The sequence below is a fragment of the Octodon degus genome, unplaced genomic scaffold (assembly GCF_000260255.1).
Source record: "Octodon degus isolate 3935 unplaced genomic scaffold, OctDeg1.0 scaffold00056, whole genome shotgun sequence".
Taxonomy (NCBI): domain Eukaryota; kingdom Metazoa; phylum Chordata; class Mammalia; order Rodentia; family Octodontidae; genus Octodon; species Octodon degus.
This window is the reverse complement of record NW_004524632.1, coordinates 8,587,704-8,604,866: the sequence shown is the minus strand read 5'-3', so window position 1 is coordinate 8,604,866 and position 17,163 is coordinate 8,587,704. Positions and strand designations below refer to the sequence as shown.

Here is a 17,163-nt window from a genome sequence, read left to right as displayed (position 1 = left end):
AAAGATTAAATATTTTAAACTGCTTTAGAGCATATAGTTCAAGATTAGAAACATCCAGATGTGGTGACCCACATCTGTAATCCCAGTGGGTAGCTGAGTCAGGAGGATGGGGGAGCTAAAGGGCAGTTTTGACCAGATAGCAAGTTCAAAGCAAGCCCAGACCTTTTCTCAAAAATATAAAACTAGGTGTGGCAGCTCATTCCTGTAATCCCAGCAGTCCGGAGGCTGAGGCAAAAAGATCATGGGGTGAAGGTCAGCCTAAACTAGTAAGACCTTGTCTCAAAAAACAAAAACGAAAAACAAAGGTGGGAGGAGTACAGAAGATGCCCTTTAGGAAACAGGGTAGTTAGATGACGTATATAGAAGAAAGACAACCCTTTATTATGTTTTCTGTTTATTTTATTTATTTTTTTTGCGGAACTAGGGATTGGACTCAGGCCCTTACACTTGCCAGGGAAGTGCTTATTCTGCTGAGCCATCTCCCCAGCCCCCCTTCTGTTTCTTTTAGACAGTCTTATTTTCTAAGTTTTCATGTAGAGCCAGGCATCATAGTACACACCTGTATTCCAGTGGCAGGGATGGGAGATGGCCATGCATTCAAGATTGGCCTGGGCTACCTAGCAGGACTCTGTCTCAAAACAAAAAATTGAATCATTTTGAAAGTGTCATGCTTAGTTGAAAGACTAGGGTAGAGAAGTTAAGTGTACTCTGTGTTCTTCAAAGAGTAGCATCTTGCATCTCATCAGTATCAAAATTAGGAAATTAACATTGCAAAACCTATTTTTCAGATTCATCTCTCTTGGATAGTAATAACCCTTGTGGAGCCTAGAAGCCAGTGCAGGATTACACCTTAAGTTGTCATACATTTTTAGCCTCATGTAATTGGGGCAGGAACTTTGTCTTTCATAATCTTGATAGTTCTTTTTTTTTTTTTTTGGTATGAGGGGATTGAATTGAGCACCTTGTGCTTGCTAGGCAAGCAAGCTAGCTCAATCTTGCTAACTTCTGATGACTATAGTCATTTATTTCCCAGACTGTTATTCAGAGTAGGTGTGGTGGCACATGGTATAATCCCAGCATTCTGACATGGGGAGGCAGGAGGATCATGAGTTCAAGCCCAGCCTAGGCAATTTAGAAATCCTGTCAAGAATGTCTTTCTGTTCAGCTTTGTCTGATGTTTTCTGTGTTTGGGCAAGTATATTGTAGAGGTATATGTGTCCCTTTGCCAAGTTTCACAGTAGGAGGCACATCGCATCAGTATACTCTTATTAACTGGTAATGTTATCTTTCTAGCCCCCCTTTTCTCCCTGTTCATAAGACATTTCTCAGTACTGTTCACAATATCTTTTTTTTCCTCAATCCTGTGAATCACATAAAAGGATTAGCCCACAACATTGTTTGAAAATTTTCATTAGAATGTACTCATTGTTTGGTGTTTTGTTTTGTTTTTTGTCTCTAATTTGGTGATATACAGAAAATATGTGAGTTGAAAAGTTATTTTGAGATGGGTGTGGCATTGCATGCTTCTAGTTCCAGCACCGTAGGGAGCTAAAGCAGAAGAACCACAAATTTGAGTCCAGCCTGGATAATTTAAGGAAACCCTATCCCACAATGTGAAAAAAAAAAAAAAAGTGTGGCTGTAACTCAGTGCAGAGGCCATGGCTTCAATTAGTGTTGCAAAAAAGTACAGAAAGAAAACAACAGCGAGGTGTGGCAGCACACACCTCCTCCCAGCACCTTGGCAGGGGATTGAACTGTGAATCCGTAGCCACCCTGGGCTGCATAGTGAGTTCAAGCCCAGTCTGAACTGCATAACTAGACTCTATTTTTTTTTTAAGTTAATTTGGTTAGTTCTCTTGTGTTATTTATTTAAAATACAACTGAAAGAAAAAAATGTAACTTAGTGATAGAGCACTTACTTTGCACTGCTGAGGCCCTGGTTTTGAACCCCAGCCATGCGTCTGTTTGTATCCAGTTTGGGATTTTTCTCTTATGTATATAGCCAGGAGTTTACTTAGCTGTGCCCAGACTGTAAACTTTGTCTCCCTTGTGGGTGGCGGCTCAAATACAAGTTCAGTTCTTTTACTTGCTGCTGCTTAGAGTTGGTCACAGTGTTCAGAGGCCAGTCCACGATTTGGATAGAACTTGTACGCCTTGGACCTAGGTCTCTCTTTACTCTCTCTCCTTTGTGGTGTTATTCCATATTTTTTTCTGTAGTTCTCCTTAACAGGCTTCTGAATGAAAGTGCCCTGCCCTCATAATGCAAGCCGTAAGAAACTTGGACAGTTCCTTGTCATCCTGTTTTAGAAAACAGACTTCAAACTAAATAAACAAAAAAGAAAAGAGACTTAATTATTCTTGAATCTTGATACAGAAGTTGGGAATGCCCTGGAACAAAGTCCCCAGAAGTACTCAAGTGTGACTGTAGGTCTGTTGTCCTCCACACCACACGTGACTGTTAGTCACTTTTTATTGTAGAAAGTATAATTTGGGCATGCTGGAAAAAAACAGTTTAGGGTGTAATATTCTCATCTTGTATAATAATGAGAAGCCTCATCCTAATATTTATAAGTGGAATATATAAAGTCATAAATTGGTGTGCTGGGCCAGGGCTATAGATAGCCCAGTGACACCATGTCTGTCTGGCAAGCACGAGGTCCTGAGTTCAGTTCCTGGTACCAAAGAAAAAAAATTGTCCCGTGCATTCTATGAGTATGTCACACCAGTTATCTTACTGCTTCTGTTGCTGTCTCCTGTAAAGTGGGAAGGGACAAAGGAAAAAAGGCAGGCATGTAGATACAATAACAAAATACAGAGCTGGACATGGTGGCATATGCCTGTAATCCCAGGACTCAGGAGGCAGAGGCAGGATTCTGTTAGCAGTCAGGGTTTTACTGGAGAAACAGATATAACCTAAGATGTACAAATGTATAGGAAATCACAAGATTGGCTCACGCTGGTCAGCCGCAGAGTCGGATGGGAAAGTGTGTGGAGGGCGCCTGCACACTGGAGACCGAAGGACTCAGTCCAAAGACTGGAGCTCACCACAGTGTTCCGTGCAAGTCCGTTTCAGGAAGCCGGTGGGTCTGTGGCAGAAGGCTGATGAGTCTGCACCCGAAGACTGGAGGGTCCAAGGTGGAGGCCGAAGAGTCTGCATTAGAAGCCAGGAGACGACATCCAAGCTGAAGACAAAGACTGGAGCTCCTCCGAAGAAATGGGTGCTCCATCCTTCCTCTGCTCCCTTTTTTATATCCTTTAAGTGATGAGCCACCCTAGGGCAGCTCCGCTACTCCCAGGGGTGTGGAATTGCTGAGCTAATTTACTCTTTTTTTGGTACCCGGGATCAAACCCAGGACCTTATGCTTGCAGGCAGGTGCTTAAGCCACCAAGCTATCTCCCTGGCTCTGCTGAGCTAATTTAGTTAAGCTTTTAAACTTCTCAAGTTGACACAGTCAACCACTACAGATTCCTGCAAGATTGAGGCCAGCCTGGACTACATAGTTAGTTCAAGTCCAGCATGAACCATGTAGTGAGATCCTGTCTCAAAGAAAATACAGATGTGCCTCAAAAATCTTGTAATTTTTGTCTTAAAAATGGTGTTTAGCCAGGCATGGTAGTGCACACCCATAATTAGCACTAGGGAAACTGGGGCAGGAAGATCATTTCTAGTTGAAGACCAGCCTGGGCTGCAAAGTGAGCTCAAGGCCAACCTGAGACCCTGTCTCAAAAAGGCAAAAACACCCTTCCCCAAAAATAGTGTTAAATACACACACACACACACACACACACACACACACAGCTTTGAGATCAGGTCTCACTAAATTGCCCAGGCTTAGACAATTCTACTGCCTTCATTTACCAGAGTGCTGAGATTAGAGGGTGCACATTGTACCTGGCTTGTTGGTCTGATTTTATTCTATACAAAATTATTCAGAGACAGATGACATTCGATGGTAAATATTTGCATGTTGTTACGTGAACAGACATTAAGAACAAGTAATTATAAGAAAATATGGGGGCTGGTGAGATGGCTCAGTGGTCTAAAGCACCTACTTAGAACAAGCTTAGCAAATCACAGGGACTGCGGTTCACTCCCCCAGCACCACGTGCCAGCCAGCCCCGCCCCCTGGTGGGCTGAGCTGGCCACACACACACACACACACACATAAATAAATAAATAAAATTTTTAAAAAAATAAAAAAAAAGAAAATATGGGTTGCCATTTCCTTTTAAAAACAACTACAAAACCCTATAAGCCTTTTATCCTATTTTATTTTGATATTACAGAGAAAAGGACACATAATTTATCAATGCAAGAGTGATTTCTTTAAAAAAAAAAAAAAAAAGTGATTTCTTGGGGGCCGGGGAGATGGCTCAGTGGAATAAGCACTTCCCTGGCAAGCACAAGGGCCTGTGTTCAATCCCCGGTTCCACAAAAAAAAAAAAAAAAGTGATTTCTTGGGGACTAAGAAAAGCACCTGAAGTCATCACAGGTTGCCACGAGTAAAATAATTTACCATGGTTCTGTTGCTCTTCCCCAAGCCCCACCTTAACAGCAGAACACTTTGGAAACTACAGACAAGCTTTCTGTTCTCTGGTTTTGCCTTCATTGTTTCTTTTTCTTATGCTTTGGGTTTATTTATTTTTCTCTTCATGCTTCCAGGCAAGGACTCTCACCACTGAACTACATGCTAGCCCCAAGTCTAATATATATATTTTCTTAAGTACAAAGTAATAAATAAATGGCTCCCTTTTCTTTCCCTACCTTTTTGGCATTACCTCCCCCCTGAAAAAGCCTATTTTCTCCTGCAGATGTACCAGCTGCTATTTAAAAAAAATGTACATCTATATCCTCTTACATGGGAATGTGCATATATATATATATATATATATATATATATATATTCTGCAACATTTTTTCTTTTAAATTAAAAATCATTGATGTCTTGTTAGGGCACCTTAGCATAATCTATTCCCCTAATTATTATAGACTATTAAAATAATATACCATAATTTCCGTAATCATTCACTAATGTTGTTTTTACTTCAGATCATACCATGAAATCATGTTGTGTGTGTGTGTGTATTTGGTACAGAAATTACAGATGTGTGCTACCATGCCAGGTCTAGGTGACCAGGCTCAGCGCACCCTGAGGGCAGGGCCGGCAAAGCATGTGGTACTGGGATTCAAACCCCAGTCGCTATGCTTGCGTAAGCAGGCACTTAGTCTGCTGAGCTATCTCGCCAACCCTTAAATCACTATCTTTAAATTTGACTTTCTGAAATTCAGTTTTTATTTTTATTTATTTATTTATTTTTGGTTTTTTAAAATTTTTTGGAGGGCATCAGGAATTGAACTCAGGACATTGCGCCTGCCAGGCTGGCACTTAAGCTGCTGAACTATCTCCCAGCACCTTTAATTTTACTGAATACTATCAGATTATTTTATTAGAAAGTTTCTGAAATCCTGTCGATACTTCTATGCTAAAAATAGACTGATTCATTTTGTTACATCCTCCATGGGACCACTCTTCCTTTCTTCCTCTGTCATTTTCTTTCCTCTTCTCTCCATTAACAAATTACATGTGATCAGACCCAGTCTTTTTCCACATGCTGTCCCTGACAGGTGCCCAGGCTCACCGTACTCCTAACACCCTACATCAGGTGGGGCAGGAAAAGCTGGAGTTGGCCATGGTGATAGCTTCTGCCAGTAATCCCAGCACTGTGGAAGGCTGAGGCAGGAGGGTTGAAGTTTGAGCACAGCCTGAGCAACTTAACAAGATACTGTCTAAAAATTAAAGAGCTAAAAACAGACCTGGGATGTAACTCAGTGTAAGGGCCAATGGATTCAATCCCCAGTCTTAAATACACTCCCATGTACTTTATTCGGACGTACTGCATAGTGATATTGATAGCATTTCTAGCTGTTCAGGCAAGCGCAGGGGCCAAGGTTTAGTCCCCGGCACCAGCCCCACCCCCACCACCGCGGAGGCTGAAAGCAAGAGGATCACCACGAGTCAGAGCTATGTAGCGAGACTCTGCAATAACCAAATACATTAAAATAATAAGATGTTGGTGCTGGTGAGATGGCTCAGTGGTCTAAAGCACCTATTTAGAACTAAGCTTAGCAAAGCACAGGGACCCTGGTTCAATCCCCAGCACCACATGCCAGCCAGCCCCGCCCCCTGGTGGGCTGAGCTGGCCACACACAGTCACACACAAATAAATAAAAATTTAAAAAATATATATATAAAAAAAAATAATAATAAGATGTTGAACTGTGTAGCCTAGGTTGGCCTTGAACTTGCAGTGATCCTCCTGCCTCAGTCTCCTCAGTGCTGGGGTTATAGGTGTGTGCCACCATGCCCAATTAAGCCACCAATATAGCTGCCCTTCAGTTTCTCTGTTGTAGCTAAGAAACCACCCCAGTGCTCCCGCCAGAGTTTTGTTCCCTAGCTCTCTCACCCAATCCGTTGCCAAGTCCTGTCAGATCTACCCTGGTCTCTATAGGTCCTGTGCCACTCTGTCAGATGGACAGTGACAGTAGCCCCTTCACTAGTGAGCTCGATGTTGCTCTCATCTCTTATTCTCCAGGGGCAGGTGTAGCGCTCTTGTCAGCCCAGTAATACCACTACTGCTTTGGCTTTCCCTTGACTCAGAATCCAGTTCAGACAAGTCACTCTGTCCACAAACCCTAGCATGATCTTGCCCTATTTAACTCGGCACTTTGCTCAGTGTCCTCATCTGTAAATGGAAAGGGTGGCAGCATGTCTCCATAGGAGCATACTAAGAAATCACTTGGTCGGTACAGGTGCAGCTCTTACCGTCTTGCCAGGCACATGGCAGGCGCTCACTGGAGACTTCACACGGCTGCTGCGTTCCAGCTTTACTGCCGCTCCGTCCTTTCGTACTGTTCTGCATGCGGCGTTCTCTTCCTCGGATCTTGGCAGTGCTGTTTGCTTTGATCATTCATGTTACAGTCCAATGTCTCCTCCTACTGCAGGTTTTCCCTGACTGCTCTTTATTATGTTGTTTCTAGTACTTACTACGCCTCATATGTTTCACTTATTTTCTGTCTACCTTGAGCTTCTGGTGATGAGCTACCAAGCTGCAGGGACCTCAGACACTGTTAGAAGTGCCTTTGAGGGGGCCTGCCCCTTAGCTCAGTTCTTTAAGTGGCTGCTTCAACAAAGCAGTCAGGCTCAGGTTGCTGTGGTTCGATCCCCACAACACAAGACAGCCAGTCATGCCTTGAAGGCATTCGCTGCAAAAAAAAGAAGTGCCTTTGAATGAATACGTGAAACTCACCAACCTCTGAATCTAAATAGGGTTGTTTTCCATTTTGATCCAGTGGATCTGGTCCTCGTTAGAGAAAGCGTACTCTAACCATTACTGCAGATTGCCTGTGGACACCTACTTTCTGTTCCTTACCACAACTGTTCCCTGGGCTTTTATTCAGGGACTTTCCTGCCCCTTGCTGGTGTCTTACTTAGACTTCAGGATATCTGTTCTGTTTACTCACCCTGTTGCCCCTCACTTAACCCTTCCAGTCCATTTACCAGCTTTAATCAGACCCTTGAACCTGGTGTGGTGCTGTACCTGTAATCCCAGCATGCTGGGAGGCTGAAGCATGAAGATTGCAAATTAGAGCCCAGCCCAGGCAGTTGACCAAGGGCAAGAAATAAGTAGCTCACTAGGAAGGTCTCAGGTTCACGCTGCAAAACTAAAAAAATGCAGTCCCTTCCTTACATGGCCTCTCTAGTCTGAGCAAATCAAAATGTATCAGAAATCTATTAGCGTAGGGATGTGAGTCAGTGGTAGAGCACTTTCCTAGGATGCTCAAGGCCCTGGGTCCAACCCCAGCACTGCCAAAAACAAAGGACGCAGTAATTGAATGTATAAAGAAATAAATGTGTAAGAAAGCACAAGGGAAGCTGGGCGTGGTGGTACACACCTGTAATCCTAGCATTCAGGAGGCTGAACCAGGAGGATCATTGTGAGTTTGAGACCAGCTCAGGCTACAGCCTGAGCTGCACAGCAAGACCCTGTCTCAAAGACCAAAAAGAAGAAGAAAGTATAAATGTGGAGCAGGGGAAATAGCTCAGTGGTACAGCACCTCCCTGGCAAGCATGAGGTCACTAGTTCAATTCCCCTTATCAAAATAAAAGTATAAGGGTAGTTTCTTATAAACTTCGCAGTTTCTAGTCCTAGGTTTTTTTTGACACCATGCTACTGAATCTAAATCACTTTCTGCTTCAAAATTTAAAATAGTTAAGATACTCTGATACTGGCATATGACAGATACTACAGGGGAATAGAAAAGAGAGCCCAGAAAAAAAATCTTCACATACATGATTAGTTTTTATTTTCAGTACTGAGAATTGAACCCAGCAACTTAACACTGAGCCACGTCCACCCACCCCCCACTTTTTTTTTTTTTTTTTTTTTTTTTTTTTTTTTTTTTTAAGAGAGTCTCCATAAGTTCCTAAATCACCCGGTCTGCATTTGAGCTTGCCATCCTGCAGGGGGATGTAGTTAATGGTATTATCCCTGGGTGGGTGGGTTGGTTGGTTGGTTGGTTGGTTGGTTGGTTGGAGAGAGAGACAGGGTCCCTGGTCTAGCTCAGGCTGGCCGTGAATGTGGACAGCCTCCTACGTTAGCCTCCCCAGTGCTAAGAGTACAAGCATGCCCCACCACACCCAGCAGTATGCTTATGAGGGGAAGACACAAATGGTGTTGAGAAAACCAAATACCCACATGCAAAAATGAAGTTGGGCTGGGGACACGGTGCGTCCAAGGTGTGCTTGGCAGGCTAAAGGTGCTGGACTGTGTTGCGCCTCCCCACCAATAAAAGGAAGTTGTACTTCTAACTTATACCATTTGCAAAAATTGAAAAACCTAAAATTAGAAAAATTCTTGAAAAGAAATGGGAAGTTTCATGTCATTGATTTTTGTAGATACAATGCCAATAGCTCAGAAAATGAAAGATTAAAAAAAAAAAGTGAAAGATAAGTAAAGTTGGCTACATCATAATTAATAAAAAATTTTGTGCATTAAAGGACCCAGCAGTAAAAAGGCAACTGTCTGGATGGCAGAAAAATATTGGCAAGTCATTTGTATGATAAATTCATCAGGAATATGTAAAGAACTTTACAGTACAACAACAAAACGGCCGAACTTTACAGTGGTTAAATGGCTTAAAAATTGGTTCTTCAGAGAAGATATGTAAATGGCCAAGAAGCACATGAAAGGATTCTCTGTGACTGATCCTTGGGGACATGCAAATCCGTACACACTGAGATGTCAGTTCCCATTTCACAGACATTAGTGAGACTTTTAAAAATGAAAAAAAAAAAAAAAAGACTTTTAAAAATGAAAATAGCAAAAAGTAGTGACTAAGATGTGGAGAAGTGAGAACATTTGTGTGTTGATCATATGTATTTAAAATGATGTAACTGGGCTGGTGAGATGGCTCAGTGGTCTAAAGCACCTACTTAGAACAAGCTTAGGAAAGCACAGGGACCGCGGTTCAATCCCCCAGCACCACATGCCAGCCAGCCCCGCCCCATGGTGGGCTGAGCTGGCCACCCACCCACAGCCACACACACACAAATAAATAAAAAATTTTTTTAAAAATGATGTGACTGCTACAAAAAACAATCACAGTTCCTCAAAAAACTGTTAAGTGACCCAGCAATTCTGGTTTTGCATATATACCCACAAGCATTGAAAGCGGTGATCCTAGTGGGAATTGGGGCACTCATGTTCGTAAGGGCAGAGTCCACCATAGCTAAAAGGTGAAAGCAAGCCAGTGTCCTTCAGTGGATGTGTAAATGTGTCCTCTATGTGCTATGAAAAAGGAATTCCATGTGCTAACAACCTAGGTAGATGTTGAGAAGTTTTGCTCAGTGATGAAATTGTAAAACACAAACGATAAGTGGTCAGCTCCTAGAGGGATTGGCCCACAGAGACAGAGTAGGAAGGTGGCCACCAGGGCCTGGGATGTAGACATGAAGTAGTAGTTACTGCTTAATGAGTTTTGGTTTTGGAAGAGGAATTTTGTTGGTGGCTAGTGGTGATCATTGTGTAACTGTGTGAACCAGTACTTAATGCCCCTGAACTATAAACTAGAAATGGTTAAAATGGAGGCTGTATTATATCTTTTTATAGTAGCCCACTCTACGCTGTAAAGTATATTTCTTCCTTGTTTTTAAATTTAATGGCCCAAACTTGCGTTCCAGAACCCATTTTTTGCTACCTCTAATAAAGATGAAACTTTGTCACTGTTTAAAGTATAGGGGAAAAAACAGGAAGGGAATCAAGATTGGGGGGCTATTGCTGGGAGGGAGGGAACAGGGACATAAAATGGAGATCATGGGAGCTGGGAAGATGGCTCAGTGGAATAAGCGCTTCCCTGGCAAGCGCAAGGACCTGAGTTCAATCCCTGGTTCTGCAAAAAAAAAAAAAAAAAAAAAATGGAGATTATATATTACAAACGTTCTAATAAAATTTTTTTAATTTTTAAAAATAAAGTATTTTATCATACAATAAAATTTGTCTCTCTTCTTTTTAGGATATTTTCCTTCCTCGATGTCGTTACCTTGTGTCGCTGTGCTCAGGTTTCCAGGGTAAGAATGGTTGGCACAATTACAGAGCAGCGATGGGAAACCTTTTAGAATTTTCAGTGAGACAAACAGCCCCCTATGGCACACTTGGGTGGGTTCCTCACTACTGTTATAGAGGGGACCCCTTTCTGACATGGAGGACCATGGCCTCCCCAATAAGTTAACTGTGTTTTAGGTATTTCTTGTACATTGTTATGTTTCGGTCAATTACTTCAGCCATGGCATACATATCTTATGTAATTCTATGTTAAGGTTTTAAATACATGTACTCTTCACTAAATTTTGTAACTTTTATTTGCATAATATGAGCAGAAAACATTTTCTGTGAAAAACATTGAACATGTAAATTAAAAAGCTGGATTTAACCTGGAATGGTTACCCACAACTGTAATACCAGCTACTCAGGAGGCTGAAGCAGGAGAATTACAAGTTTGTTTGTTTGTTCTTGTATTTTCTGTATTTAGTACAGGGTCTCAGTACATAGATTGGACTTTAGTGATTCTCCTGTTCTCAGCCTCCCAAGCAATGGGATTACAGGGGTGCACTACCACACCCAGTCTCAATGCCGGCTCAGCACACTCTGTGGGCGGGGCCAACATGGCAGGCTGGGGACTGAACCCCTGGTTCCTGTGTCTGCTTAAGCAGGCGCTTTAATCCACTGAGCTATCAAGTTGGCCCTGAGAAGTACAAGTTTAAGGCAACTCGAACAATTTAGGGAGTAGTCCTCATCTCAAAATTTAAGAGAAGGGCTGCTATGGTGGTGCACACCTATAATCCCAGCATTTAGGAGGCCAAGGCAGAAAGATTGCTGCAAATTCAAAGCCAGTCTAAGCTACTAAGTGGGGTTAAGACTAGCATGAACTGCATAACAAAACACTGTCTCAAAAAGATCAAAAAGAATTTTAAAGTGGGGGCAGGGAGGTAATGCAGCGGCGTAAGCACTTACTCTATTGAGCCATGTCCCTGGCCCCTGATGTGTCTCTTAAATAAATAAATAATTTTAAGAGGAAAATATTTTAAAATGAAGGAAAGAAAAAGATAGTCTGGGAATATAGCTTAGTGGAATAGTGTTGCCTAGCACATGTAAGGCCTGCGTTGAATTCCTGTTACTACATTTTAGAAGTTAGGCTTGGGTTAGGAACGTAGCTCAGTGGTAGAACACTTGCCTAGCATGTGCCAGGCTCTTCAACTCTTAGCGTTATGAAAATGAAGAGATTAGATTTAAAAAATTAATTTTTGAAAAGGTTAGGCTTAAAATTGTTATAGTATTTTTCTAATTCATTTAATAGAAACACATATATATGAATATATATGAGTCTTAGGCATCTAATTCTTAAGTTATTTCCCCATATTCTTTTTTTTTTTTGGTGGAACTGGGGATTGAACTCAGGATCCTGCGCTTACCAGGCAAGAGCTTATTCTACTGAACCATCTCCATGGCGCATTTCCCCATATTCTTAAAAAATGTTAGAATCTTTTTTTAAAGCTGGGAATGTGGGTCAGTGGCAAAGCCTTTGCCTTGCATTCTCAGGACCCTCAGTTCAAACCCCTGGCACGTGAAAATAAAAGTTCCTGAACAAACAAGATTCCTGTTGCATTGTCAAAACAAAATACCCAACCCCTAAAGTTGGAGGAGGAAAGGTTTATTTTGGCTCACAGTTTGCAGCCTCCAAGGGAGGGCATTATGGCACAGGGACGTGACAGAGGAGAGACAGCCCAAGGCTGAGCAGGCAGTGAATAACAGCAGGGAGCCTGCCTTTCTCTTTGGTTTCTTCCTGGCTTTTTCTGTGGTCTCACCCACCTCCCAGGTGTGGCTTCAGTCTTTCAGTAAATCTGTTCAGCCACACTCAGAGCTGTGCTCCCCAATCAGTGGACTTAAGAGTGCCAGGCAGCCTATCCCGGCATTGCACACCCTAGACCCGGCCTGCTCCGAAAGCCTCCTCTCTAGTCACAATCATAGCACATTCCTTTTTTTTTTTCTTTTGTGCTAGGAATCAAATGCAGGACTTTTCGCTTGCCATGCAGACACTTGTGCCGCAGAACTACGTTCCTGGCCCCACATTCCTAAGTTAGCTTCTGTGTTGTACTTGGTAACCAGTTTGTCTGTTGGCATTGCTGTGACAAAATGGCCATGTAGCAAGATTTCCTAGGCTGTCACTAAAATAAAGGGCAAAATATCCATTGTGGGGAAATTACCTTGAGTATTTCTAGTCTTTCATAATAAAAGTAAAACTAACTTAACATATGTACCTACAGTTGTCATCTTTTTATAAATCAAACATCAACTTTTAGTTTATTCATTTAACAGATATTACCAAATAGTTACCAAAAACTCACTTTGGGGGATGCACACTTTTTTTTCCACATGGTACTAGGGGTTAGAGGGCCTTTGCATTGAGCTGTATGTTCAACCCTTTTTCTAAACTTTTCATTTCAAGAGAGTGTCTTGCTAAATTGCCGGGCTAGGCTGGAGCTCATGCTCCTCCCGCCTCAGCCTGTCAGAGAGCTGGCCTTATAGGAGTGTGCTACCGTGACAACTTGAAAGTTAAAGTCAGTATGACAGGAACTTTCTGCATTAAGGTTTGTTTTGTTTTATTTTCACTTGTGCACTTGTGTGTATGATGGTGGTTATGTTAGGGATTTGAAGGGATACTTAGGTCTACTTACACAGATGAATGATATGTTATAACCACATTACATGTACCATGTTACCTTTACAGTATGCATGGAGCAGCCATTTTGAAAACAACCAGTGATGTTTTGATGACTTTTTCTCCCAGTACTGGGATTAGAACCCAGAACTTCACACATGCTATAGACAACACTCCACCACAGAGCTGCATCCTGAGCCCTTCCTATTTGTGCTGTGTTGCCAAAGCTAGACTCTTTAGTCTTTCTGCCTCAGCCTCCTGAGTAGCTGGAATTGCAGGCCCCTTCCTCAAAAAAAAAAAAGCACTGGGGCTGTAGTTGAGTGTAAAGGCCCTAGGTTCTATCCTCACAGGTGGGCAAGTGTAGTCCAGTCTATTCTGGTTCTGGCTGTCAGGCTTATCACAATCTGCCCTTCCCTACTTAAAGATCTGTAGCTATAGGTTTCTGTACCCACTCACTGATGGTGAATAAAGCACGTATCAGACTGAGGCGGCTAAACTGGGATTAGTTACCAGTAGCACTAAGGGATTTTTCAGTGTGCTTTCAAGTCATTGTTTGGTTGATGGTAAACGTGAATATTACTTTTTCTTCATTTCAACTTTGCTCTTTTTACCTCTTTTTTTTTTTCAAAATAGGCCTGGAATGTTCTTGCTCTGGATGGCAGCAACTGGCAGCGAATTGACCTATTTGATTTCCAGAGGGATATTGAGGTATAATTATGTGGTGTGTGGCCCCATTTCTCTTGTTAGTAATTACAGCACGGGGGGACAGATTAGCACCGATTACATAAATCTTATTTTCCCCAGAGAGAGAACTATTTATCTTCAATATGTCTGAAATTCATGGGCATTTTCAAGAGTTTCTTTAGTTTTTGAGGATAAGTGTGATTATTTCATTGAAAAAAATACTAAATTTTTTTTAATTGTACTTGTTTTATTTTATTTTTTTGTAGCCAGCTCAGCCCACCCTGGGAGTGGGGCCGGCATGGCATGTGGTGCCGGGGATCAAACCCCGGTCCCTGGGCTTGCCTAAGCTTGCCTAAGCAGTCGCTTTAGACCACTGAGCTATCCCACTGGCCCAAAAATAATAAATTATTTAGAATACTTTTAGTCCTAAAATAGGACCCCAGATGTTTAGTTTTTGCAAAACTATACTATGAATATATTTTTATGGGAGTGTTTCTGGTTTTTTTGTCTTTTTGAGACAGGGTATTGCTCTGTAGTTGAGGTTGGCTTTGAACTCACTTTGTAGCCCAGACTGGCCTTGAACAGGTAGCCATCCTCCTGCCTCAAACTCCTGAGTGCTGGAAATCCGGGAGTCATTTTAAGGGAGTCATTGTATATTTGTTCATTGAAGAACAGTAGAGTTGTTGGGCTGCTATTTGCATGTGTTCTTTTTTTTTTTTTTTTTGCGGAACCGGGGATTGAACTCAGATCCTTGCGTTTGTCAGTCAAGCACTTATCCTACAGAGCCATCTCCCCGGCCCCTGCATGTGTTCTTGACATGCGCGTTTCAGCTCTTAGAGAAGCAGAGGTATGGTTTTAGTAAAATTATTTAGGGCTGGTGAGATGGCTCAGTGGTCTAAAGCACCTACTTAGAACAAGCTTAGCAGAGCACAGGGACTGCGGTTCAGTCCCCCAGCACCACATGCCAGCCAGCCCCACCCCCTGGTGGGCGGAGCTGGCCACACACACACACACACACACACACACACACACACACACACAAATAAAATTTTAAAAAAATTATTGTGTTTTGGATTTTTTTTTTTTTTTTAAATCTTTCTTTGTTTTCCTTTTTCAGCCAACAAAAAACTTACCAGTCACAATTCAAGTTAGGCATTGCATTGCTTAGGAAACTTTTTCCAGTAATACTTCCCACATGCATAGCTCTGTAGAATGTCGCTGTGCTTGGGTTAGGGCATTACTGGGTGCACACAGACAGTCATGCCAGCGCCTCTCAGCCACGAGTTCCTGAAGGAACATTATAGTTCTGTCTCCGTACCAAAATGAAGTTACGGGCAGGATACATATAGCGAAACTAATCATTGAAAGCTCAGTAGACAGTATGATTTTTAGAGCATTATGTTCGCTTTTTTAAAATTTTATTTTAAAGAGGAAGAGTAAATAGAACCGACTAACAAGCGACAGTACAAATGGTGCAGAATTTCAAAACAAGAATAAAAATTTAACAGCGGTTGTTGTATTACATATTTTCATTATCAGATCTGTTCAGATTAATTTGACTGTTATGCATAGTTGGTCAAATAAACATTAATGCTTATTTTCAATAAACCTTAATTTTTTCTTGTCCCTTTTTACTCTTTAATTTTTTTTTTCTCTTTAAAATTTGAAGTGAGTATACTAATTAATAAGACTTTAGAAATGATACACATTCAGAACAAGATGAGAGAGGTACTCAACTGTGGTTTTTGTGTTGTACTTTGCTGTCTTCAATGTAGTTGCTCAAGTTATAGATAATAGCATATAGTTAGTCAAAGTGAAAATTTTAAACATTAACTGCTACTTTCAAGAAACTGTTGGAAATGAGAACTACATTCATCTCAGCTATCCTGAATATATACTTCCATGATTTTTTGCCCTCTTACTTAGTTGTTTTTTAACTTAATTCGTTTTTTGAGGGGGTTTGTTCTGGTTTTTTTGTTTTTTGTTTTTTGTTTTTTTGTTTTTTTGGTTTTTGTTTTTTTTTTTTTTGTCTTTTTGAGGCAGGGTCTGTATAGTTCACGCTGGCTTTGAGCTTACTTTGTAGCCCAGGCTGGTCTCAAACTGACGAGGATCCTCCTGCCCCACCTCTTTAGTGCTGAAATTACAGGCCTGTGGCACCATGCCCCGCTCTACATGATAGGTCTTATTGCTCTTCTTTTCCCATTCCCTTCCCTTTAGCCTCTCTTGACCTCCTTTGTCACAAGGCTTTGTTTCTATTTTATCTTTTTCTCTTTTTTTTCTTTTCTCTTCCTTTCCCCTTCTCTTGTTCTTAAGAGAAGGTTCTTCCCTTCCACTCACCTCCCCCCCACAAGTAATTCATCTTTTAGTGTATATATAGCCTACTATCTCTAAAATAGAGAAGCAGGGGCCGGGGAGGTGGCTCAGTGGAATAAGCGCTTCCCTGGCAGGCACAAGGGCCTGAGTTCAATCCCCAGTTCCGCCAAAATAAATAAAATAGAAAATCATAACAGTTAAGCTGAAATTAATCTGAATTGAAATTGATGGTCCCTAGTGCTTAGTCAGAGAGTGAAAATAATAGCTTCCTCACAGTGCTGTAAGAATTAAATTAGATACCCACTCAGGCCCCCCTCCTGTCCCTCTCTTGGACAAGAGCTTTCTTTCTCTCAATAAATATATTCTGCTCATTAAAAAAAAAAAGAATTAAATTAGAATTTTTTTTCTTTAAGCTTTAGCAGAAATAAATTTTTTGTAAGCATTTTTTTCTATCTTTTTCCCCCATAATTTTATTGAAAAAAATAGCAGTGAGACAGTTTCAAACCAAATCGGTAGGACAGTTTCAGTAATCAACACATTGCATACATTCTTCCTAGTGGTTAATTGTACAAGATGTGGACATGATATCCTATTTACAAACACTAGTAGAACAAATTCCTCTATTCATTAAGAGAATGTAACTATATATCCTAACCATTTTGAATACACAGACACAAAATGGACATTCATCTGTATCCCCTTTTTTTGTTTAGTTCTGTTATTTGAATATTATAGGTGTGCTAACTCAGCAAAATATTCTAAGAGTCCAGTAGCCCATAATAGTAACTTTTTATTTTTAAGACCAAAATAAAATAGGTCCTGCTTTACCTTGGTCTTAACCATCCAGCAGAAAAGTATGAAGACGAAATTATAAGAAATAAAGCCATGCT

General features: G+C 41.3%; 1 protein-coding gene across 5 annotated transcripts in view; it reads left to right on the top strand.

The window, feature by feature from the left end:
- The window catches only part of Fbxl20 (F-box and leucine rich repeat protein 20), a 114,641-nt gene that overhangs the window by 57,191 nt on the left and 40,287 nt on the right, over nt 1-17,163 (top strand). For all 5 annotated transcript variants that reach the window (XM_023718082.1, XM_004633699.2, XM_023718084.1 and 2 more), the window contains 2 exons: nt 10,574-10,628; nt 13,910-13,984. In XM_023718082.1, coding sequence (XP_023573850.1) covers nt 10,574-10,628; nt 13,910-13,984 — 130 coding nt within the window. The remainder of the gene's footprint in view (nt 1-10,573; nt 10,629-13,909; nt 13,985-17,163) is intronic.